Here is a 23,925-nt window from a genome sequence, read left to right on the forward strand (position 1 = left end):
TGCAGGAAGTTAATGGAACATGTTTACATCTGAGGGATGAATGAGAGAGGAGCCGGTGATAGTCCCAGCACTGTGCAGGAAGTTAGTGGAACATGGAATGGGCTAATGGCAGGCTCGGGCTGAAAGAAGCCTCATGTGGCCTTGGCAACTGTGTTAGTGTTTGGTGCTGGCTAGTGTAAGGAAAGTGAACGAAAATGTGTAAATCTCAGTATAACAAAGGAAGAGACTTTATTTGCATTTGCTTTTGATGTATTTATATGAAATATCATAAGTTATGCATGTATATAATAAATCAGCTAGCATTGATTTAATGCTAATTTGATTTTATAAGGGACGTTGGGGATTAAAACCATATCCTACAAGAAATTTTCTTGCTATGACAAAATATGTAGATGACTATTCAGGCAGACTCAAAAAGTCTGTGCTTCTGTAAAGTGACAAAAATAATTTGATGTAGATTATATTTTAAGAAATGCCATCAGCTGAATTGTCTATAGAAAAAACGTGTAGGCCTTTAAATGTGTGCATTCAGATGATTTCCAAGAATTAAAATTGAACAACCTAGAAATGATAATTGTTTCCCCCTCCTAACTGTACATTTATATTAATGGAATATGTCTATGTACTTGCTAAACTTTGCTAAACAGGTATCTGACTCTTCATGTCTAGGAATTTAAGTTCATGGAGCAGTCCCGTTCCCCGTCAGTCTCGCCTAGTAAGCAGTCTGCCTCCTCTTCCTCAAAAGCACTGACCCTGTTTGAACAGTACTGCAGTGGTGGGAATCCATTTGAAATTCAAGCCAACCACAAAGATGAAGAAACAGAAGACGTCTTGGCTTCTAATGGGGTGAGTTGTGTTTTAAAATGTCTTGTGGAACATAGCTATTAATTCTTTGTTTAAAAAGAATTCTACCAGTGGGTAAGATACCAGATATACTAGCCATTCATCACTCACTCTCTCGTCTGCTTACTTACTTACCATAATGACTTTGTATGGTATGATTTGTATAATTTATATTATAAACTTTGCCTTTATGTTTGCGCTTTCTTTTTACTAGAGTCCTTTAGGTTCTTAGCAAATTGCTAATCAGGTAGTAGTATAGTTCTTCACTTAGTATTTACATGAATTTTTAGATAGATGGTTGAGAGAGGAGGTCATCTGCACTTTTTTCTCAACTCTACTAAGTCATTTTCTTCCATGGCCCTCTATCTGTGAGAAGATATTGTCTTGTTTAGTTGCTTGGCAAGGATATTTTTAAGATTTAGAAGTATGATGTTTTAACAATAGCTGAGCAACTTAAGAAACAGTATAAACCAGAGGTCGTATGAAGTAGTGGAAATGATTTCAAATCAGGTAAGTGGATATTACTTTGGTTATTTATTAAGTGTGGAACACTGATAAGCTTCTGGTACCCTCAGTTTCCCCATCTTTATAATGTGGGTAATACTTTAGTTGCCCACAGGGTAACTTGTGTGCTCCCTTGATTCCTTTTGAGGATGTTCCTTTGATGCCCATGATTTCGCCTGCCCTCTCCCATTTTAGCGTTTTGACTGTGGTGCGCAAAGGTGATAGCAGTGTTAGGAAAGCACCCTTCCTCTCAAGAGTAACCCTCCCACGTTTATCTTTCCTTTTAGTAGATCCCTGTATGCTGATTCTAATCGTCTAAGCTGTATTTGGATTTAAATTTCAAAATGATAGACCATCCATCATGTGTGTGGTATCTATGTTTATTAGGATGGATTAACACTTTCAGAATGCTGGAATTGTATACTCAAATTCTTTATAATGAATTAGGAGATCAGAAGTATGGAACCATTAGGAAGAAACCTTTAAAAAATCAGATGTATATTATTTTCTTCTTTTAAGGACTAGTTGGTTATGTGATATTTTGTATATGGAGACTTGATTTTCGTGGATATTGATGAGCTTTTGTAGGTATAATACTTGCCTTTTATTTTCCTTTCATTAAGATAGGTTGATGGGAAAGAAAATGGAGTGATGATATTCTTGATGGCAACATTACAGCAAAGCCATTAAAATATTGTGTTTCACTGTTATTAAACAATATTTCTACTATGTTGAAAGACCCTGTGAAAAGATGGTTCTTCGTGTGCATTTTAAATGCCCTGTGTTTTCTGCAGTATGAGTCTGATGAACAAGAAAAGGGTGCCTACCAGGAGTATGACAGTGACAGTGATGTCCCTGAGGAACTAAAACGAGATTACGTAGATGAGCAGACAGGTGATGTTCCTACGAAAAGGTAATTTTCCTAGATTGTAAGGGATTTAGCATTTTATGTGTGTGTTTAATCTTTTGTAGGATTTCCTTTGAAGATCAAGAGGAAACAAAAATCAAAATAATATTTTTTTCCTAGTGGTTTTATTATGTGGCATAATTTGATATGTCTGAAAAATGATTTCTGAAAGGCGGAGGGTGTATTTTTTTCCCCTTAAGTTCCTTAAAAGGGACTTTCCAGTAGGGTTTTGAACCAGTTCTATTATGGCTGTAAAGCAAAATTGAAATAGATCTGAATTTTAAATTCTGGGTATAGTGGAATGAAAACTGAATGGGGAAATTATCAGTTGAAGCTCTGGAATAAGAGATTTGGAAGTGGCACCTGATATGGGAGATTGGATTATTTGCAGAACCATGGAGAGTGATACATTCAAAGCTGTGCTGTCGGCTGCCATCTTTGAGTTGGGCACTGTTGTTTTTGACACTGTCTGTCAAGAGATTTGATTGCTGTATGCTGTGTACAGCAATTCCTGTACGGTGCTACCTATGTTTAAGAGCTTCTAGCTGGACATAGACCTATAAATGCCCATTTTTTCATTCTGGTTCACCTACATTTTACAAATGTGTGTCTATTCTGGTGTTACCAGCTATAACTGAACCAAGGAAGAATTGGATCAAAGCTCTGCTCTCCCGAGAAAATAAAATCATACAAGGAAATGGTCTACTTAGCAGAACTTTGCCTGCCGTCACAAAGCAGTTAATTTAACTGTGAATTTAGATTCTTTCTGCATTTAGTGGCACTGTCCCTCTTCAGAATATTTAGAAGAAAAGCCCAAAACTTTGTTTAGCCATTTACAATGTTCACAGTCTCTCTTGATTTATGCAGCTTATTTGACTTGATTTTATAGCAACTGTGTAACCCTCACCCCTCCCCGCCTCTTTTCTAACAGTTTCACAAAATTAAACATGTTTCCACACTACTTTATCACAAAATAGTGAACATCATCAAGGAGTTCTTAATTTAGAGATCAGTCATGTTTGTAGAAAAACAGTGCTTAGGTTTATAAATACTACTTAATGGAAATTACTTCAATACTACTTAACAGAAGCAAGGCATGCTTCAGTCATGCCTTTTATTTTTTTAAAATAAAAACTTCAGGAAGGAAAATGGACATTTGCTTTTGATGTGGAATTCTTGCCTTAACTAGTAAATACAGAAATGCTCCACTGATTTCTCAGTCATTTATTTTTACAATTTGAGTCTTCTATTAAGGGTTCTTACTAGTGGTTGAATTCCACTTTATAATAGACTGCCCACTGACCACTTTCAGTTAAATGGGCTGTTTCTGATGTGTTGGAGTGAATTTCATGATTTATCAGACATTTAGTGACCACAAATATACTTACGCTGCCCCCCCACCTTAAAAAAAAAGGATCGATTTAAATATACCCACTCTGTGTTTTCCTCCAGTGGTTGATTTGATACCTTGACTGAATTAATTCTCTCTTCAAAGATGGTATTTTTAAGAAGATTAAAAAAATTTTTTTAATCATTTTGGGGGCTCATACAACTATTATCAGAATCCATACATACATCAATTGTGTAAAGCACATTTGTACATTCACTGCCCTCATCATTCTCAAAACATTTGCTTTCTACTTGGGCTCTTGGAATCAGCTCCTCATTTTTTCATTTTTTTTCCCTCCATCCCCGCTCCCCCCTCCCTCATGAATCCTTGATAATTTATAAATTATTACTAATTTATCATATCGTACACTGCCCAATGTCTCCCTTCACTCACTTTACTGTTGTCCATTCCCCAGGGAGGAGGCTATATGTAGATCCTTGTAATCGGCCCCCCCTTTCTACTCCACCCTCCCGGCATCACCACTCTCACCACTGGTTCTGAGGGGTTCATCTGCCCTGGATTCCTTGTGTTTCCAGTTCCTATCTTCACCACTGTACATCCTCTGGTCTAAACAGGTTTGTAAGGTAGAATTGGGATCATGATAGTGGCAGGGAACAAGTTGGGTGTTTCATCGTTGCTACATTGCATCCTGAAAGACTCGTCTCCTCCCCGCTACCCCTCTGCAAAGAGATGTCCAATTGCCATCTGGGCATTGGGTCCCCACCCTGGACTCTCCCTTATTCATGATAATATGAATTTTTGTTCTTTAGTGCTTGATACCTGGTCCCTTTGACCCCTCGTGATCATACAGGCTGGTGTGCTTTGTTGCTTCTGAGCTAGATGTCTGCTTGTTTACCTTCAAGCCTTTAAGACCCCTGATGCTGTAACTCTCGATAGCTGGGCACCATCAGCCTTCTTCACCACACTTACTTATATACACATTTGTAAGAAGATATTTTAAAATTAGTTTTTACATATAAATAAACGTTTCATTGATGTTGAGTTGAATCCAACTCATACTGACCCTACAGACCAGAGTAGAACTGCCTCCTTAGCTCCCAATGTTGTAATAATTACTGAAGCAGGTGGCTGTATCTCTCTCCTGGTTTTCACATATAGATGATATCTAAATATCTACTTATGTGGTCCACTATGGACTGGTTAGAGCTCTGCTGGACCTTCTTTGGTATATTTTGGTCAAAACAAAAGCTTTAATTCAACTGAAGTGAACAGTTAGATAGTGTCTGCCAAAACATGTATCATACTCACACAGAACAGGGTAGAACTACCCCCTCTGAGTGTCTTGACGTAACTCTTGGAGGACTGTGACTCTAGGTGGAAGTGGGAAACCCGGTCTTTCTCTCAAGGAGTGGCTGGTGGTATTCTGTAAGTTGCATCTACTTGATTGCAATGAGAAATACATGCCTGAATACATACCTCTATTTTCAGTTGAATTCATGTAGCCTTTTTAGTTCATCCCCAAGATTTTTGAAGAATTCGAATTACTAATTTGAATTAGTCAATTAACAGTTATTATCAATTCCAACTTCTCAGTGTCTCTTGAGTTGATCAATTTTTCTCTTATTTCACTGCTACCATCTTAATAGTTAACGCCAAAATCATCTCTGTGCCAGATTCCTGAAATGACCCCCTTCACTTGGCTTCTTCTGTCCAGTCTTGCTCCTTTCCAATCCATTCAGAGGTGTTTTGGACTTTTCCCCTCTTATATATCAATGCAGTCTTGACATTTTCCTGGTTCGTAATGGTTCACCACTGCATGGCCTAAAGGAGGTTCATACTCCTTATGTTTGATTGCATGCACTCATCTGGCCTGCCTTCTCTCCCATCACTTTTCCCTTTTTCCTGATTGCTCCCCAGGATAGCCCTAGTGAATTCCTTGTACTTCTTTAAGCGCACTTTGCTTTCTCTACCTGTGACCCCATTGCTCACAGATTTTCCTTCTGTACTTGCCATGACTTTTATGTTTCCTTTGGACCCATTACTGTAATCCTACTCTAGACTCTGCCAACACATTCACACTTAATAAATTCAGATTCAGAATCTGTTCTTTTCATGTTCATTTCTGAAATCAGGTCTTTGATATATTTGATGTGTAAGTTTCCTACAAAACATGTGCTTTAAAGCGAAGAACACCATTTAGTGGTGTTAATGGTTTATAATATATTAATATCAAGGAAATATAGTGCTTTTCTATCTTCTCCTCTGGACTCTTTGCTCTGTAAGGGCCGGAGTATAATTTCTATTGCCTGTATGCCTGACACACAGTAAGATTTTCAGTAAATAATTAGAAGTGAGAGATAGCTCCTAAGTCGAATAATATTGGTATAGTACTTAATATCGCTAATCATAATTCTCTTCTTTCTCCAAATTAAGTGTTTCTCGAGAAACCTTAAAAAGCAGGAAGAAATCAGATTATAGCCTAAATAAAGTGAATGCACCCATCTTAACAAATACTACATTGAATGTAATTAGACTTGTTGGTAAGTAGATACAATTTTTTTACACAGGTAAAATAGTTAAATTTAGTTACCTTTGCTATTGAGTGATTTTTACTTAGTATTTTTACTGTATACTATGCTCCAATCGCCACTATAGTGAAAAATTTAAGATGATCTTATGTCAATAAGATTTATTGTTAAAGTTGCAAGTCATATAATACCAGTATTGTTAATTCATTTTAAAAGTTAACTACTTATGAACTCTTTGCATCTGTTACTTTTTCTAAAGTATTTTAATTAACTGAAATATGATAATGGGAGTTAACTACACAAATAAGATAGTTGTATTGCCTGTTCCACTTTATACAATGTTTTTGTAGTTAATTGTTTCATTGATCCTCACAAGTTTCTTGTCAGGTAGGCAGAGCAAATGGTGATGCTCTGACATTCTCAGACATAAAGGTTCTAGAAGCTAAATGCTCACATCATGAAAAGTGTTGTTCTTATTACAGATAAGGACTTTATTGATGATTTTGTAGCAGGCAAACAGCATGACGAAATACCTCTTTAAATGTTCAGGTTTGAGGGTGTTGTAAATGATTTGTATTTTGACATCTTCTTGCTATCTGGGTCTTTATATCTCACAAATAGGTTTGTACATTTGACAAATAAGTTATAGATATGTCTTATCAAATTAATTAAGTCATCTATATCAATCCGAGATTTTAGTGGTTTTCTGTAAAACTGTCCCCAGTTTCTGAAGATGGTATTCACCTGTTTGTTGCAAAGATCAATTGCTCTCAGCTATGACTAAATGATCTATGTTTTCAAAGATAATTTCTGAATTTCATTACCTAATAGAAACGCATACAAAAGAAGTGTTTTTGGAGTTCCACTTTCTTTAGGGAAAATAATGAAAAAGTAATAGTGAATTAATTGGAAAAGAAAAGTATACATTTTCATGACACATGGAAAAATGAGGGCATATTCTAAAAAGCTATTGTATGGCTGAGAGCCAGCAGAATTTACCATTATGAATTACTCATAGAATTTATAGACCCAGCATTGGAAGGTTATTGAGAGGTCATTTGGCAAAAAGTCCATTTGTGGTCTAGTCAATATGCAAATCTCTTTGGAAGCCCTCTGTTGCACCTTTCTCCCATAGAGTGGCACTGACCTTTCAGTTAACTTCATGTGGTATAAGTTCCCTCAAAATAAAGATAGGTTTCTATAATACTCCTAATCTGTGGCAGACTTTGCTCACTGGAGGAAGCAGGTGATTTTACAAGGCTATTCCTTTTACTGTTAGACTGATTTTATTAGTAGGAATATCTTCCTTATGATAAACCAAAATTTCTCTTTATATATAATTCTGTTAGTTTTGTTTTTTACTCATAAAACAAGATCAAGGAGTGTATATGGGCTTTCTCCCATGCTTCCATGTGGTGGTCATTTTTCCAGTATTTGATGGCAATTACTCTGTCTTCCTCTTACCCCCAAATCCATTATTTAGGCTAACTGTGCTTGGTCGGTTCACTTATCTGACCCACACTGATAGAGATATCAAACTTTTCTAAATTTTTATCTTCCTTAGCCTTCTGGGCGTGCTAGTATTTTCAGTGTCTGAACAGTAGCTTCTAGATGAGCGGTTCTCAACCTGTGGGTGCAACCCCTTTGGGGGTTGAATGACCCTTTCAGAGGGGTCACCTAAGGCCATCGGAAAATCCATATTTCCGATGGTCTTAGGAACTGAGACACTGCTTCTCTGTCTCCAGGTGGGCCCGCCCACATGCAGCTATGCCCACACATGAGAACCCGGCGTACAGACTGTTGCTCTTGCTGCACCATGCTTCCAGACAAAATTTCATTTGTTTGTCATTAGAAATAAATATTTCACAATAGATAACTACATATTGTTTTGTCATTAGTCACTATGCTTTAATTATGTTCAACTTGTGACAATGAAAATACACCCTGCAAAAAAAAATAAAATAAAATAAAAATAAAAGAAAAAGAAAAAGAAAATACACCCTGCATATCAGATATTTACATGACAATTCAAAACAGTAGCAAAATTACAGTTATGAAGCAGCAACAAAGATCATTTTATAGCTGGGGGTTACCACAGCATGAGGAACTGTATTACGGGTCACGGCACTAGGAAGGTTGAGAACCACTGCTGTAGATGCAGTCTAATGTAGTCAGCTTGTGCTTTCAAGAGCAAAGGCTTCAGGTACATGCTACTTCCTGGTTACCTGTAGCTCTGCTCCACATGTCTCTCTGTCTAAGGAGATGGAGGTGTTTCAGTGCCAATCTGGAACATGGGAAGAAGAGCAAAAGCCAAACCATGTCATACTCTTAAAGCTCCTGTGATGGGGTCGCACTTTGACTTCCTGTACTAGATCACTACCAAAGCCAGACAGGCTTAGCATTCTTTGGGAAGGTGCTTTATGAAAGTTACATGGCAGCAGGCTCGGGATGGAGAAATGTGTAATCGGGAAAATAATGCAAACCACCACATGTAAGGGATGGTGGTGGTAGAGGGTAGCTATGAATCTAAAGCAACTTGATGCCAGTGAATATTATTTTTTAAGATAAAAAGAATCAAAAGTGGCATTGTGTTGTATTCTAAAATACATACATATCTGCAGTAATATCAAATCATATATAAGGCTAAAGCAAACTTGAGGGTAGGAAATTGTCTTTCATTCAGCTGTTATACAATGTGGTTCTTATCTGGTAATTTATAAAGACTGAATGACATTGTACTCATCATCTAACAAGAAGAGTCTTGCCCTTATGATATGAGAGCTGTATGCTTCAGGGGCAGACTTCAGAAGGCTGACCTGCCACTTAGTGCAGTGAGCATTGCTTTCGTACAGTGGGTTTGTAGAGACGGAAGACCCACATTCTTAGAGGTCTTTGGTGTATAACCCTTTAGTATTGGGGCACAGTCCTGACTAAAACCTTACTCAGTGACAATCTGGCCACTGTCCCGTCATCGTTCTATGCCACCAGATCTTTTCCCAGAGTTATAGTGATCATTTCGCTTGGACACCTTCTCCTGCAAAGCTGAGATTACTTGCTGCCGTCACTCCTGAGTAGGCTTTTTTGTTGTCTTTTTCTTTCTTCTGGGTGTCTCCTGTTCTGTACAGATTGATAAGTTGAACTTTCAGGGAACCCCTCACTGGGCATCTCCAGCTAGTAAATGCATAATTCTGCCCCCTGTTGTGATTACATAGAGGTGCTTGAAGCTTACAAACGGACTGAGGTAATGTCTCTTCTTACAAAGCAGGAAGAAATAAGGTGTAAGTAAGATGGATTCGTTTTACGGTGCTTGGGAAGATGAGGGTGCTATGTAATTATTGGGAGACACATTTTAGAATGTTCAAAGCATATTCAAAATGTCCTTTTCAAGTGGCATTTACATGGCAGATAATTAGGAGTGATTAAACAAAGGACCGTTAATGGGGGTTTCCAACCCCAGGAAGGATCTGAAACATGTTGGAAAGGCTCAAGGGAACTCCTACAAGAGCAGAGGACTCGTCAGCATGCTTTATTGTGTGAAGAGAAAATCCTGTCAGAACGACAGTTTCTTGCAGACAGAGGCAGGAAGATTTAGGGACTGCGCTTCATCACCCAGATACCCTTGATATTCTCGGCTTTCTCTCTTAGGGGTATCTGTCTCTCAGACAGGTGTGGGAGGGCTAAGGGACAGGTGATAAGTTGCCAAAATCCATGCTCATAAAAACTAGAATTCTCGCACAACAAAGATGTTTGGCGAATGGAAAAAAAATGCACTGGCATATCCTTGAAGATTTAAAATGAAACTAGAATAGGTACATGTACATCTAAGGGATATTTGGGTCTAGTATGGCTAAGATACAACTTAGCATAATGGAGAAAATAGAACTACGGGGTGAGGGAGACACTCCATTGTACATTCTTTCAGTAGGGTGTTAATATTGCTTTATTCTTAAATCCCAAACCCATTGCCGACTAGTTTATTCTGACTCACAGAGACCCTACAGGATGGAAAAGAACTGCCCTGCCCGATAGGGTTTCCACAGCTATAATCTTAGGGAAGCAGACTGCTATATTTTTCCTCATGGGTTGGCTGTTAGGTGCAAACCACTGACCTGTAAGTTGGCAGGCAAACACTAAACCACTGCGTTAATAGTGATCTTTTATTTTAGTCACAATGTTTTAAATCATGAAAACGGTTAAAAACAAAGACTACAACCATATACTACTTTTTAGAAAAGGACCATTGGTGGCACAAGTGGTTAAATGCTTGGCTGCTAACAGAGGGGTTGTTGGTTCAAAGTGACCCAGGGCCTCCCAGGATAAGGAGCTGACAATTTGCTTCCATAGAGACAACAGTTAAGAAAACCCTCTGAGGCAGTTCCGCTTCCATTCTTGTGGTCACTGTGAAACAGAATTGACTCGACATCATCTAACACAAATAACACAACCTACAGTACCTGACTCTTCAATTTCCTCTATCAGAGAAAAAGCACGCAGTTTCTCCTGGTTTCTTTTGGAAATATTCATGTGCTTGTGAGGCATATTTAATATATGTTACCTTCCTCCCAAATATTATTGTTGCTTTTGTTTCAACATTAGATCACAGTATATATATGTTCTTTATTTGCTTTTTCCACTTTTTTTCCCCAAAGCTGTGTGTTTAAATTCTTTTTACAAAACAGACTCATCACCTTCAAAGTACTCTCCATTACACTTAATACATTTGTCAAATCTAAAATTCCATTCTTGGAAACATTTTTCAAACTCATCTGTTTGGATGGCTGATAGCACTTCCCTCATTTTTTTTCTTTACCTCTTCTATGTCGTCAAATCGCTGTCCTTTCATGTCCCTCTTCATTTATGGAAACAAAAAAAAGTTGCATGGAGTGAGGTCAGGTGAGTCAGGTGTCGGGGGGAAAGTGAAGCATGCTGGGTTTGTTTTGTTTTGTTGCCCCAAACTGGCTCACTAAGACGGCTGCATGACAGGTACATTGGCATGATGGCAAAACCTGTCCCCTGTCCGCCACAAATCAGGCCTTTTTTGTTGCAGTTACACAATCTTTTCAGAACCTCTAAATAGAAAACTTGATTTAAAAGTCTGCTCTGATCATAATGCCAGAACTAAGTAGTTGGGACAATGGCCAAGAAGAGCTGTTTAGCTGCCACAGAGACCTTTTGGTATGCAAGACCTAAACCATCTCCTATCTGGTCCTTCACAGGAAAGTTTTCCCAAATATCTTGAGAATTCTCATTTTATTTGTTCATCATGCTTATCACATGTTTTCTCACTCTTCCCTTCGTTGGGTAAAAAAGCCTACAGCCATTGAGTTGATTGCGGCTTCTAGTGACCTTCGAGGACAGAGTCAAACTAACTGCCCCTGTGGGTTTCCCAGCTTATAAATCTCTACAGGAGCAGAAAGCCTCGACTTTTTCCCTCCGAGCAGCTGGTAGAGGCCAACCGCTGACATTTGGGTTAGCAGCCTAATACGTAACACATAGATAATTAACTAGAGCTCCTTCTCTGCTATCGGCTGTTGCTGCTGCTTTTTAAAGCTGCCAACCTTGTTTTTATTGTTTCATCACTAAAGTATGGTGAAAATTTACAAAACAGATTAAACATTTTGTGAGTTTTTGGTGACAATTAGGTTCCTGTTAAAGAATTTCTAGGTTTTCTTTATTCAGTGATATCAGTGATATTTTCTGCATTGCATCAACATTCACTTTATTTCTGTTCTAATTCTTTCGTTTCCATTAGTCCTGCTTCTCTAACCCTCTCACCTTTGCTTTGGAGTCATCGTTGAATGTTTGGTCTCAAATAGATGACTGGATAGAGCACCATACTCACTGGAGAAATTGTTTATTTTATGAGCCTATCATTGTTTTGTTGAAAGGTGTGGTATCTGGGATTAGTTTCCATTCAAAGTTTAAAGGTAGCTCAGGGTGATAATCTTGGGAATTCCTAAGTCTCTGCCGGTCTAATAAGTCTCCCCTCCACCCCCTGCTTTTTTTTTAAGGTTTGAGTTTTGTTTTAATTTTTTCCTCCATTTCTATTCAGACCATCTGGCGGGGCTCTGGTCAGAATGAGCAGTAGTTGTGGTCTTTGGGTGGGTAATGCCATTGTTCATGGAAGCAATTGGTATCATAGACTGGTTTCTTTCTAAGTGGTTTTCTTTTTGTTTTAGCACCAGATCAGGGGCAACTAATAGTTGCATCTTAGCTGTCTGCCCTCAAGCATTTAAAATGCCAACCAGTACTTACCAAATGAGTGTGTGATGCATAAACTTTGTGTTTGCCAGTTGTGGCAGTTACATAATCTTCTGTCAACTTGCGAAGGGGTGGAGTCTAGCCTCCAATCATAACACATGCTGGTACCTTGGGAGTGGGGTACTAGAGAAACAAATCATGAAGATGGAGAGTGGATGCTTGTTTGACCTCTGCCTCATGGGAGTTTTTCTTCTTTGGCTAGCCAGAGGTCAGATATGGCCTTGCAGTTTACTAGGTTGTTTTCCGAAAAGGATGTGGGATGTTAAATTTTTGATCATTTTCTTTGGTTATTCCTGTTTGAAATGGTGAAAATGAGTGTGATTAATGTATATTTGGAGCTCAGGGGCAAAATATTGCCATTTGAATTTCTCAGAGACCGTGCTGCTTAATGAAAATGGCTGACAGAAAGCCTGGCTCAGGTTTGATGCATCCAGAGTCCTAAGGCCATATTTTGTATCAGTGGAATAGTTTATTTAGATAAGGATTGAAATAAATGAAATAAGGATTGAACTTGACTTTCAAGACCTGAGTTTGGTATCTGATTCTACTTTGTTTATACCGATTTCTTCAGTTTATTGTTGTTGATATAATGATTGAGAGAAATGATTATTGGGAAGTATTGGGAAAATAGAGAGCTTGTAAACCCACTTGCCTTGAGCCAATAAAATTTCTTCTTTAAATGGGTTTAGGACACACTAGCAGAGAAGACTCAAGAAAGCTAAGCCCCACCCAGTGTCTTGAGTGCTCAGGACATTTGAAGGTGAAGAGACTTACCTAGGGGACTGTTGACAGATTGAAGAGAAAGAAAAGGAACTCTAGATTTTTGAGTTTTGAACTAGTGGTTTGTGCTTGAGACTGGAAAAATCTGGAACCATGAAGAAACTCTCCTGTCTAGGACTGAATATTAAAGGGAGCCTGTGGGCAGGCTGAAATGCTTGCTAGGTGACCACCTGGATCCAGTTGTTGAGTGGAAGTGAGAGAAGTGCAGCAATTAAGAGACCTGTTGAGTCTGGCCACCTGTGGACCTTGTTTATAGGAACTAGAGGAGAAGATGAGAGCGGATTGGCTGGTCTGAAGTTCATGACTTAGCACAAGGAGGCTAGGGTTGTTGAAAATTTGTGATGGGATCCCTGGTCTAAAGGCAAGGCAGCCAGTGGGCACCCTGGTGAGGCTAAGTGAGGCAGCCCATATTGAGTTGACCAGAACTCGACCAGCCTGTGAATTGGTGCATATTGCTGCTGACTTTATGAACAGCCTGTCCTGATTTGACTTTGCTTATGGATATGGACTCACAAGGTTCCAACTGGGATGAAGATGTTTCACATCAAAGAATATGATTGTCTCTTCAGAGCACTGGGTGAATATAAGTAGGCAGTATAGTTATTGGATACCCAAAATGGGAGGATAAAGACATGAAGTGGTTATCTTATAAACTTTCATAGGTGGGGGAATAAATTCATTGGATTATAGGATTAAGGTGTAGGTGTTACTTAACTGCAATTGTTAGGCATAGAATATTATTGTTTTGTGCACTTACAGAACATTATGTTTAAATGAGGCTTCAGCACATATTGAATTGTATGTATTTTAGTTTTACCCTGTTAGGTACAGATAAGATTTTATTATTGTTTTGTTTGAAAATTATATATGACTAATAATATGACACTGTAAAATGTGTCAAGGTGACAAGGGGTGGTCTATGGTGGTTACAAATCTGTCAACTTGTTTGTGAAGGGGTGGAATCTAACTTATCAATCAGGTTGCAGCTTGATGGCCTCATTTGGAGGCAAGACAGCAAATACCTGACTAGAGGTCAGATGGACACTCTGCTTTTCTTCCTGCTGACAAGGCATATGGAGACCCCTCATAGAATCATAGCCCTGGAGCTGGAGAAGCCACGTGGAGAGCCACACCAGCGCAGAGATGCTTCTACCACCACAGGAGCCACAAGACTTTCCACCCACTGGCCTATGATTTTCCTGCATTCGGCGCCATTGCCTGTGTTGCTTGAGTCTGAAGAGGAAATTATAGAGTAGTTTTGGACATATGGACTAATATCGGACTTAGGGACTTGATCTGGACTTGGCTAGGATGTTTTCTTAATATTCAATTACTCTTTGATATAAAGTTCTCTCTTACATACATATGAGTGTCTCCCTGGATTTGTTTTTCTAGTCAACCCAGACTAACACACCAATTGAGACCAAGAGACTTTAGCATTTAGCCTTTAAACTCAGTAAACCAATCCATGAGTTGTTCAGTTATGTAGGGAAGATATCCATGACTGTGTACCCATGATCTTTATTATATGAGATCTTTATTGTTTGAGTATATATGTAGCACTCAAAACATGTATAAAGAAATGGCCACCAATATATTTTTATAAAGGAACTTCAAAATGTTTGTGGAGATTTTCCATTATCTTTTATTCCTATGTTCCCCCAAACTTTTTGAAGCCCCACTGTACATATGTATATGTACCTTCTGGTGGAGGCATCATTTGTTGTAGAATCATCTTTACTTCAGTAGCGTCTGAGGCGGTGTGCGCAGACGTCTGCCCGCCATGTCAGGACAGAGTCCTCCCTCTTCCGGTTGTGTGCTGGTGAGCAGCCCTTGCCGTTTGCTGTGCATGGCAGCTTCGGGTGTGGGAACAGGGGTTCTGGGCAAGTCCTCTGCCAGCACAGGACCAGGCTCATGGTAAGAAGCCTTCAGAATGCTTATTGGCTATAATTAGCGAAGACATGAAGAGAACTATGTACTCAATTTCTTTTTCAGAGTGGTAGGGGAACATCTGCTATTTTTTTCCTTCTGAATACATGTTAAAATAGCTCTTATCTATTCATAATGCATTTTTACATCCTTCCGTGAGATTAATTATGTGAACAATAGTTAATTTTATTTTTAGGAATGCAAAAGAGCTTTGCATTCTTGATATATACCAACCAACTTATTTGTATTCTACCTCTCTTGATTTCATGGTGTCTTTAAGAATACCAATCTGAAAATTTAACAATCACATGAAGTAGAGTTATGCCTGAATAATGTACTGATCTGGAAATCAAAAAATACCCCATTTTAATGTCTTACTTTTGTAAAAGTGAGACTACGAGCTGCTGCCGCCTTTTTTTTTACAGATAAGCTTTTCTATTATTTCCCCATAAAAATAAATAGAATTAGGGATTTGTAATAGTTGCTTCATTCAACCTTATCTCTCTTTCCTCCTTCAGTTCTATTAACAAGAAAGTTTGGTTTTGTGTAGAGCTGTATCTGACCCTGTGTCTAGGGGAAAGAGAATGTAATATTGGCGCCTCCCACAGGAAGGAATGCGGAGGATGTATTCTTGGCACTTTGAGAGTGTTAAACTCTTGAGTGATGCAGTGATGGAAAATGTGTTTGGCCTCTGACAAAAGCTTTCATAGGGCTAGGTTTCCGGGGAATAAGCAGCGCTTTCATGCCCCTTTCTTCTTATTGCTGTACGTGTTTCTAGGGTTATGAAAACAACATATTTCTCAAGTGTTTTGTATTTTATTACACTGAGATATTTGCAAAGAAATTATTTCAAATGGAATTTCATAGAAAAGAGTAACTATGTTGTGTGTTGTGTCACTTGTCGATAAGTGCAGAACTTCCATGATTATTTAAAAACAGTAAAATGCAGTAGTAAGCAGAACACATCACTTGATATCATTCAAATCAGTGCTGTCCAATAGAATTTTCTGAGATGATGAGAGTCTTCTGTATTGTGCTGTCCAATATGGTAGCCACTAGCCATGCATGACCAGTATGCATCTGAAGTGAGACTAAGTAATGGAGGAACTCCAATAGTTCATTTCACTGGACTATTTTTAAATAGTCAGATGTGGATGGTGACTCCTGATTGGTAGTGCAGATTTAGACTTTGTTTTCTTACCTACAACTTGCAGTCCTTCTGTACCCCTCTGTCATTCTGACTTTTCCTTGAGGGATATCAGCAAATAGTAAGTTTGATGGGAGTAATTAGCTTTCTTATTAGGGGCCCTGGTCATTCAGTGGTTAATGCTAGACTGTTAACCAAAAGGTTGATGGTTCAAATATAGCAGTTGTGCTCAGGAGAAAGATGTGACAGTCGGATGCTGTAAGATGACATCCTTGGACACCCTATGGGCAGGCATGGTCTATGCTTTAGGGTCACAGTGAATCAGAATTGACTCAGTTCTGATGGGTTTAGTTTTCTGGTTGAAATTAACTTTCTCACTGGTGGGAGTGGGAGGGGGGAACTGTTTTAAAGGCTTGCTTATTTGGATATTTTCAAATTTTCTATTCTAATGAATATACTAGTCATTATCTGTTTTAAATTCAAAACTTGGTAAGTTGTTTTTGAAGGCTAATTACATAGTACAATCCTAATTGGCTGTTGGATTGAACCCATAAGTCTTAACAGCAACAATTGAAAATGTAAGGTGGACTCTCAGGCAGTCCGATCCTTTCCTCTGAGAGCCTAGAGAAGGCCCTCCTGCGTGAGGTTACTGTCTCTGTCTCTCTCATCTGTCCATCCGTCCATCACCTCTCTTCACAAAGGAGAGGGTCTGCATGGAGAGGAGGGTGGGAAGGGAGGGTGTGTGTTTGAACCTTCATCCTCATATCCCCATAGCTACGATGGCAGTGAATAATAAAACCTAAGCGTGACAAAGAAAAAAAAAGAAAATGTAAGGTGACGTTGCATTGTATTCATATGTGGACAGCATTAAAAAATCCAGGTATCTACCCTAGGTCATTTTGCTTTGGATTGTTAACTTTTTTTGGGGGAAAAATGAAGGCCTTAAACTTGGAAATAATTGTTCTGGAGAAATCAGTGGGTCAACTGTTCATTTACACTACCTACGTACGTTGCAGAGTCTTTTTTGACTTTCAATTGTATTGCTTTTGTAAGACAGTTTTACCAAGGAAGTTGTTTCTTTCTGTAAATATACCCATATGTACTCAAGTATAAGCCGACCCGATTATCAGCCGAGGCACCGAATTTTTTTTTTTTTTTTGAGGCACCTAATTTTACTACAAAAACTGCGTAAAAAATGTGCTGGAAATCTTGACTTATACACGAATATATATGGTAGTTGGGCCATTCTTTAAGTGAATATTCTGTTGAGTGCTCACTGGGTACAAGGCCCGTCTGGGCACAAGAGCCAAAGCAGTGAATCAAATGTGAACATTCTGGCTTCTGAGGACTTATATTCTAGTGAAAGGAGAGGAAGAAAGATAACTAAGGAAAATGTGCCCTTTGTAAGGTGGTGATGAGTCAAGGAAAGGCATGCAGGAATTTATTTTAGCAGGATGGTCAGAGAAGCTCTTAATGGGAAAGTGCTGTGAGGCAGAACTGAAGGAGTTGAAAGAACTAGAGAGCCACCATTATTCCTTGTGGGGAAGAGGATTCCTGGCAAAAGGAACAGCAAGCGCAGAGGTGTGGGAGTGAATGTGCCTGCTTTTGTGAAATGGGAACAGCAAAAGGGCAGAAGATTTGGAGCTGAGTAGATGTGGGCAAGAGTACTAAGTTGTCAGGGTGAGGTGGCTTATGATGAAGGGCTGTACGTGAGAAGCCATTGAAAAGTTTTGAATGGAGGAATGATAGCATTGGCTAAAGTACCTAAAAGTGTCTTCATAGTTTGAAACCAACAATGGGCTCTGATTAAGTCCCTCCCAATTCTTGTTGGCTGGGAAATGGTCTTTGCTAAAGTTTTTATCAGACATAGAGGCCTTTTCTGGTTTCTTCTTTTTCTCATGTATTAATTTTCTGAAATTTTAATTCATTAAAAGAATATAGATAAGACTAGAAAAGTTTAATAGAATTTCTAGAATTTTCTTATGCATTTTTGGATATTTTGAAATCAAGGTTATTTAAAAAGCTAATTGCCCATTTTGATACCTATGTAGTATTTGATTTATTATTTTACATATTTGTATATTTTTGTGTTATATATGAAACATAAGGTATGTTTTAAATTTTTATATGTATTTCATACAATTATATAAACTAATCTCTCAATATTCTGATAGTAGGGTTTAATAGCATGGTAATGATATTTGTATAGGATCATTCAGAAGATGTGATGTTACATGAAATAGAGTGAGCACTTGAGTTGTGTGCTCATTTGGAAATTAAAAATGGTCTCTTTGAACAGCTTATTTTTGTAGAAGAGCACATGTGGAACACTGTACAGATTTGCTTTTTCCCTCTTGTACCACAAAGAGAAATAGAACTAAAGGCTAATCTAATTAAAGAAAATTAGTCCATATTCATTAAATAATTTTTATTGTCTTTAATTATAGACTTGACAAATTTCGATTTTGTTCAACTGAATTATTTTTTTCTTTTCAGGGAAATATATGCAGATGATGAACATTCTTAAGCCAATTGCCTTCGATGTCATCCACTTCATGTCACAGCTGTTTGACTATTACTTGTATGCAATATATACGTTTTTTGGTCGGAATGATTCAGTAAGTCACCCTTTGGAGGAAACATCTGTTTCTTTTAAAATATATCTGTTTTATAAAAGTAAATGCAATATTCCATTCTTTTTATAGAATTTACACATAGCACTGTTTTAAGAATTGTCATTTGTGTACAAGATTACTGACATCAGCTTTTTGTCTGCCTGAACACCTTACTTGTACATTCATTTTAATCTCTGAAATGATAAATATATTGTCAGTTTTTCAAATTTTTGCAGGGAAAGTCTAACAGGTTTCTAAACTTGATATATCTTGTCAATTAAAAACATGCAGATTGTCTTATTAATATCTAGCCCTATGTAAAATTACTGTACAGTAAGTGAGATTATGTAATTATTGTCTTAATAACCTCATTATTGCTGTCATTGGGTGATGGGGTTGTTGGTGCTGACTCAGAGTGACCCTGTTGATCACAGAACGAAAAACTGCCTGGTTCTGTGTTGTGCTCACAATCATTTCTGTGTCTGGGCCCATTTTTGCAGCCACTCTGTCAGTCTTTCTCATTAAAGGCTTCCTCTTTTGCATTGCTCTGCTACTTTAGCAAGCATGATGCCCTTCTTCAGGAAGTGGTTCCTCCTGACACCATGTCCCTGTCCAGAATTCCCAAGTGAGGCCTCACTCTAAATAGAAGTCTGACTGTCCTCCTTCCCGATGGAGTTCACCATTCTTCGTTACCAACGTAATTCTAAGACATTAATCATTCTCTGGGCTTCCTTATTCTGGGTGTGATTTTCACATGCATATGAAGTGATTGAAATACTTGTCAGGTGTACCTTAGACTTCAGAGTGACATCGTTGCTTTTTGACCCTTGAAAGAGGTCTTATCTAGCAGATAGGCCTAGTGTATTACATTGATTTCTTCACTGCTGCTGCCATTTGCCATTAATTGCATATCCAAGTAAGAGGAAATCCTTGACAACTTCACTATTTTCTCTTATCCTTATGCTGTTTATCGATCCAGTTGTTATGATTTTGTTTTCCTGATCTTGAGGTATAATCCATACTGAAGGCTTTAGTCTGTGTTTTCATCAGTAAGTGTTTCAAGACCTCTTCACTTTTAGCAAGCAACATGGAGTCATCTACATATTACGTACCGTTAATGAGCCTTTTTCTTCATAACCCAATGTATGTATTCTTCATATAGTCCAACTTCTCAGGTTTACGCTCAGTATACAAAATGAATAAGTATGCTATTGGGATAAACCCTGACACATATGCCTTTCCTGATTTTAAACCACACAGTATCATGTTGTCTGTCCATCTGCCTCTGTCAACGCACACATTTTACAGGAGCACAATTAGGTGTTCCACAATTCCCATTCTTCTCAAGTTATCCATAATTGCTAAGATCCAGATCATCAACTGCCTTTGCATAGGCAATAAAATACACATGAATATCATTCCTTTTTCCATGCTTTCTGCCAGGATTCACCTGAAGTAGACAATGAAATTCCTCTTTCTATGTTCTCTCCTGAATCATATTTGAATTTCTCACAACCTGTTGATATACTGCTACAACTGTTTTTAAATTACATTTAGCAAATTATACTTGCATATGATATTAATAACATTGCTCTGTGATTTCCACACACTAGGGTCTTTTTTTTTTTCCCTGTAATAGCTCAAAATGGATTTCTTCCAGTCGGGGGTCCAGGTAGCTGTCTTCCAAATAGATGAGTCAGCACTTCCGATGCTGCATTTGTTTCTTGTAGCATCTCAATTGGTATTCTTGCAATTCTTGGAACCTTGTTTTCCCTGATGCTGTAGTACGACTCTGATTTTTGTTTGTTATCCTATGCTACCTCCTGAAATTGTTGAATGTCAACCAATTTTCTCACATAAGACAACAAAGGGGCTTGAAAGAATGACCATCTTCTTAATGGAAAATTTCATTACCATTCAATTCAGTTCAATTCAATACAATTCAATTCAATGATGTAGTAACAAATTTCATCTTCTTCTGATGCCTCCTGCATCATTCATTATTTTGCCTATAGAATCTTTCAATATTGGAACTCTGGACTTGAAATTTTTCTTCAGTTCTTTCAGCTGGAGAAACACTGAGAATGTTCTTCCCTTTTGCTTTTCTAACTCCAGGTCTGTGCACATTTCATTGTAATACTTGACTTTGTACACTCCTTTGTTCTTGTAGTGCCTTGTCTTAAGTAAGCTCTCTTAATTCACCAGTTCTTCTTTCTAGGTACTCTGCATTCAAGAGCAAACGGCAGTCTCTTCTCATAGCCACTGGTCCTTTTTTCTGACCCATTGTTTTTTTCATGTATGATCATCTTGATGTTATCCCACAGCTAAACTGATACTCTGTTATAAGAGCTCAATATGTGCAGTCTAGTCTTGATAAAAGTATGACCTTTAAAGTTAGGTCAGACTTAGGCTCTCTTGGACGTCATTTAATTTTCTTCAGCACTTCCATGTGAATTTTCATAGAAACAATTGACAATCTACTCTGCAGTTGGCTGGGCCCTGGCCTTGTTCTGGCTGGTTAATTCAAGCTTATCCATTGTCTTCTTTACAGATGTGGTCAGTTCGTTATGTATGTATTCCATCTGGTGAGGCCCATGTGTTTAGTTACTGTTTGTTATTTTTAAAGGTATTTTAAATGAATTAAGTTGTTGGTTTTGCACAAACCTATCCTGTAATCTCTGGTTTCTTTCTTTCACCAATGCCAAATGTTTCCTAGATTCATAATTTGTACATGCTTCATTCTGATTATTAAAGGATGTTTGTAGCCACTTCTCATTTTGTGTCATGCTGTGCCTCCAGCGAAGGTCTCAAAAGCTTTATATCTTGAGGTACTCGACCAGTCGGTGTTCTGCTGCCATTCACAAGGTTTCCCTTGGTCGATTTTAAAGAATTATATGGTCAGGCCTTTCCCCTAGTTTGTCTTCATGTGTAGAGCCTTTGCCGGAATCTGTGCCCCATTAGTAACCCTGCTGGAATTTGACAGTTGGTGGCTTAGCTTTCAGCATCTCACCAATAATCAAGCCACCACAGTACACTTATTCCAGGGGAATTCATTCTGCTAACAACTCTTGCAGTTTCCAATACAGTCAGAGGCTAACCCAATGTTTATCAAACATAATTCATTGTCTTTGAACTGCAGCATTTTTCTGCTACAGAATGTTTCCTGCATCTCCTTTTTTCCCTCCAAAATCTGTTACTAATTTTATTTTTTCTGTTCATAATGGAGAACATCGCAGTTTTAGGCAGCTAACTGGTCAGGAAAGCTGTGTTGGAAATGATGATGTGGTATAACTGGAAGTTTGAGATTGTTCCATGTTAAAGCATACTGCTGGGGCCTACGAATGTGCCAGAATCACGTCTAACTTTTCTTGTACTCTGTCTAAACTCCCCACCCCTACATTATGAATCTAAATATGTAGTTACATCCATCACATGGATATTCATCTTTGTTGCAGTCACAGTTTATTATTGTTGAATCTGAATTTCCTATTCTCTTGATTCTGCAAAGTGATTCTTAGAATACTAATAGTAAATCAGAGCCATATGGAGTATAGCTACAGGATTTATTTTTGTAAAATATATACTAATGAACTGCTATGAATTTGGATACACAACAAATCCTAATGAAGAAAGGCATGCTAGTGTTTTCACTGATTGTCAGAAGCGTCTTGATGAGTCTGACGTTAATCATCTGGGAAGGGTGTGTGTTTGCAGTGCCCATTGTGGTAGCCATTGTTCCCATGTGGCTATTGGTTAAGCTTTTGAAACGTGACTGAGCAACTTAATTTTTAATTGTATTTCTTTTTCGTTCATTTGTCTTTACATATAAAAAGCCATATGTGCATAGCGCATGTCAAATTGGACAGAATTCTTCTGGGCCACATTTTTGGTAAAACATGTTACAGTACCATCCATTCATTGGAAACTGGGAAACGAAATGCTCCTAACTATGAAATGCTTGAAGGCTAAGGGAAAGGCTGGCAATTCAAACCTTTCCCCAGAGGTGCCTCAGAAGAGAGTCCTGGCAGTCTGCTTCAGAAAGGCTATCGCTTTGCAAGCTCTGGAACAGTTTTGCTCCCCACACATGGGCTTGTCATAGCCAGAACTGACCTTAGGGCCACCAACCACGACCGCCACACATACTGGCCCTGGTTTGATTTTGCTGTAGCACAAGGCCCTGTGCCTGAAATAGAACACGTTGTTCTCTCTGTAAACTTGTAAAAGACCAAGGTTTGTAACTAAAAGTAATAATACATGGGAAATAAATCCTGGCAAACTCCCTTCTGATTATAAATAAGATTGGATGATCCTAATGCCTGTTAATACACAAATAGAAACGGCTCTTTTGTTTCCTTGAGGGAACAAAAAAATTGTACTTTTAGCATATTGTGTAGGGAATTTTCAGTAGAAATTCTCTGAGGGATAAATAAGTGAAAATTCATCAGGTCCTTGCTTAATTTAAGGTTATTATGCCTGCAAGCTTATCCCCAGCGTGATTTAACACGCCTTTCTCTTCTTTTGCAGTTGGAATCGACAGGATTAGGCCTTAGCAGTAGTAGGTTAAGAACAACTCTAAACAGAATACAAGAAAGCCTTATCGATATGGTAAGTGGTTGATTGGAATTATTTTCTCTGGGCTATGTAAATAGAAATTAACTATCCAATTAACTATATAGGAATATGTGCTTATACCTATATTGAGTCCCTGAGCTCTTGGTATTATACTAAGTACGAATAGGATGTAAAATGAAGGTTGCTTGTAAGGGGTTTCAAAAGGTTGGAGAAAACCGGAACAGAAAGATCATGAAATTGCCCACTAACTCTTTGAAGCCCTTGTAGTCTTATTGCAGTGAGAAAAATAGTATACCCAAGAGGATATGTACTGGTTGTATGGCGAATATAGTTTCTTTTTTTTATCATGATGTTACTTTTAAAAAATTTATTTATTTATTCTTGGTGAAAATTTATTTATTTATTTATTTAGGCATTTTATTAGGGGCTCATACAACTGTTATCACAATCCATACACACATCAATTGTGTAAAGCGCATTTGTACATC

General features: G+C 38.1%; 1 protein-coding gene across 1 annotated transcript in view; it reads left to right on the plus strand.

Annotated features, from left to right (window-relative positions):
* The window catches only part of VPS50 (VPS50 subunit of EARP/GARPII complex), a 131,351-nt gene that overhangs the window by 76,463 nt on the left and 30,963 nt on the right, over nucleotides 1–23,925 (plus strand). Inside the window, exons 18-22 of the mRNA XM_004702659.3 lie at nucleotides 670–846; nucleotides 2,142–2,260; nucleotides 6,039–6,145; nucleotides 18,747–18,868; nucleotides 23,390–23,470. Coding sequence (XP_004702716.1) covers nucleotides 670–846; nucleotides 2,142–2,260; nucleotides 6,039–6,145; nucleotides 18,747–18,868; nucleotides 23,390–23,470 — 606 coding nt within the window. The remainder of the gene's footprint in view (nucleotides 1–669; nucleotides 847–2,141; nucleotides 2,261–6,038; nucleotides 6,146–18,746; nucleotides 18,869–23,389; nucleotides 23,471–23,925) is intronic.

Source organism: Echinops telfairi, unplaced genomic scaffold, assembly GCF_000313985.2.
Source record: "Echinops telfairi isolate 266 unplaced genomic scaffold, ASM31398v2 ScPeMD7_23;HRSCAF=83, whole genome shotgun sequence".
Classification (NCBI taxonomy): domain Eukaryota; kingdom Metazoa; phylum Chordata; class Mammalia; order Afrosoricida; family Tenrecidae; genus Echinops; species Echinops telfairi.